The 1,293-nt window shown below is 31.5% G+C and overlaps 1 protein-coding gene across 1 annotated transcript; it reads right to left on the minus strand.

The window, feature by feature from the left end:
• Positions 1–1,279, minus strand: LOC106682239 (putative ribosomal RNA-processing protein 7 homolog B; the record flags this gene model as incomplete). Its single annotated transcript, XM_067047867.1, is given in 2 exon segments — positions 1–133; positions 1,013–1,279. Coding segments are annotated over 2 exon segments (197 nt in total), but the record flags the coding sequence as incomplete, so codon positions are not given.
• Between the last annotated feature and the right edge of the window lie 14 nt (positions 1,280–1,293).

The raw sequence follows: 1,293 nt of genomic DNA on the forward strand, positions 1-1,293 counted from the left end.
GGTTCGGTCGTCAACTCCTTCAGCCTCTTCTCCTCTTCTTCTACTTTCCTGTCATATTCTTCCATATAATTATCTATTTCGTCCTTGATATCAGCTGGGTTTATCAGAGCCCTATTGTACTCTTTACACCATTCTGTGAAAAAAGTTGAAGCATTTTAAATTCATTTAAATAGATAGACTTAATCAAATATTAATTTACTATATTTGTCCAATATCTACATATTTGGACTCTTTCAATTAAATAAAAATAATAAATTAAAATTCAACAATGACAACGAAATTCTGGATTACAATGGAAGGTTCATATCCATTCAAAAAATTAGTAATAAAAGGATATTACGAAAGCTACAAAGAATGTCCACCGTTATTAATTTTACAATAAGTTGGACTATCACAATATAATGCCATAACAGCAATGCTCTAAAATAGATTCTACTTGCCAAAATTCCAACTAATTAGAAAAATATTTAAAGGCAGTACTAATACAACTAAGATTATAATTCAAAACTGAGGCTGTACCAATATCGTAACTTAATGTCTCTAAGGCTTGTTTTATCTTATGTCATATGATTTAGATTTTATTACCAGATTAAATTTTATTTGTGCATAAATAAATTGTAAAAATAACAAATTAATGAGTTAACTGTACAACTAAAATATTTTATAATGAGATGTAGATAGTTAACCGTAGATTAATGATTGGAGAAGTTTGTCGGGGGTGGGAGGGGGAGGGTGCAGTCAGCAGAGAACAACATAAATAAGCAAAACAATATTTGTTTCTGACGTTTCGAACTGAGTTTCAGATCTTCATTAGGGGTTATGGCGTAGAAGGTAGGCCTAAAACTGTACAGTTTCGATCTGATGAAGACCTAAAACTCAGGTCGAAACGTCGGAATAAAATAAATAAATATTGTTTTGTTTATATATGTTATTCTTTGCTGACTGCACCCCCCGACAAACTTCATCTATCATTAAAATATTTTATGACAAACTAAAAAGAAATAATACTAACTAGGAAGACCAAACGGTGACGTATCCTCTTCACCCATCAGGATAAGTTTCTCATCATCATCCATGGATAGCACTTTATTAATGCTATCCACATTCTCGAATATAACATATCCCACTTTGTATCCCTGTAAAAAATATCATTATAACAGAAAAAAACAACAACATAATGATGAATATTTAAGAAGATGATTGGGACCGCAGTCAGCACAGTGAAGAACAAACAAATAAAAAATTATTTATTAGGGCCAACATTGTATTTAGTGTTGGACCTGCCTCCAGAGG

The sequence above is a fragment of the Halyomorpha halys genome, unplaced genomic scaffold (assembly GCF_000696795.3).
Source record: "Halyomorpha halys isolate HHAL.00 unplaced genomic scaffold, Hhal_1.1 Scaffold398.1, whole genome shotgun sequence".
NCBI classification, from domain to species: Eukaryota; Metazoa; Arthropoda; class Insecta; order Hemiptera; family Pentatomidae; genus Halyomorpha; species Halyomorpha halys.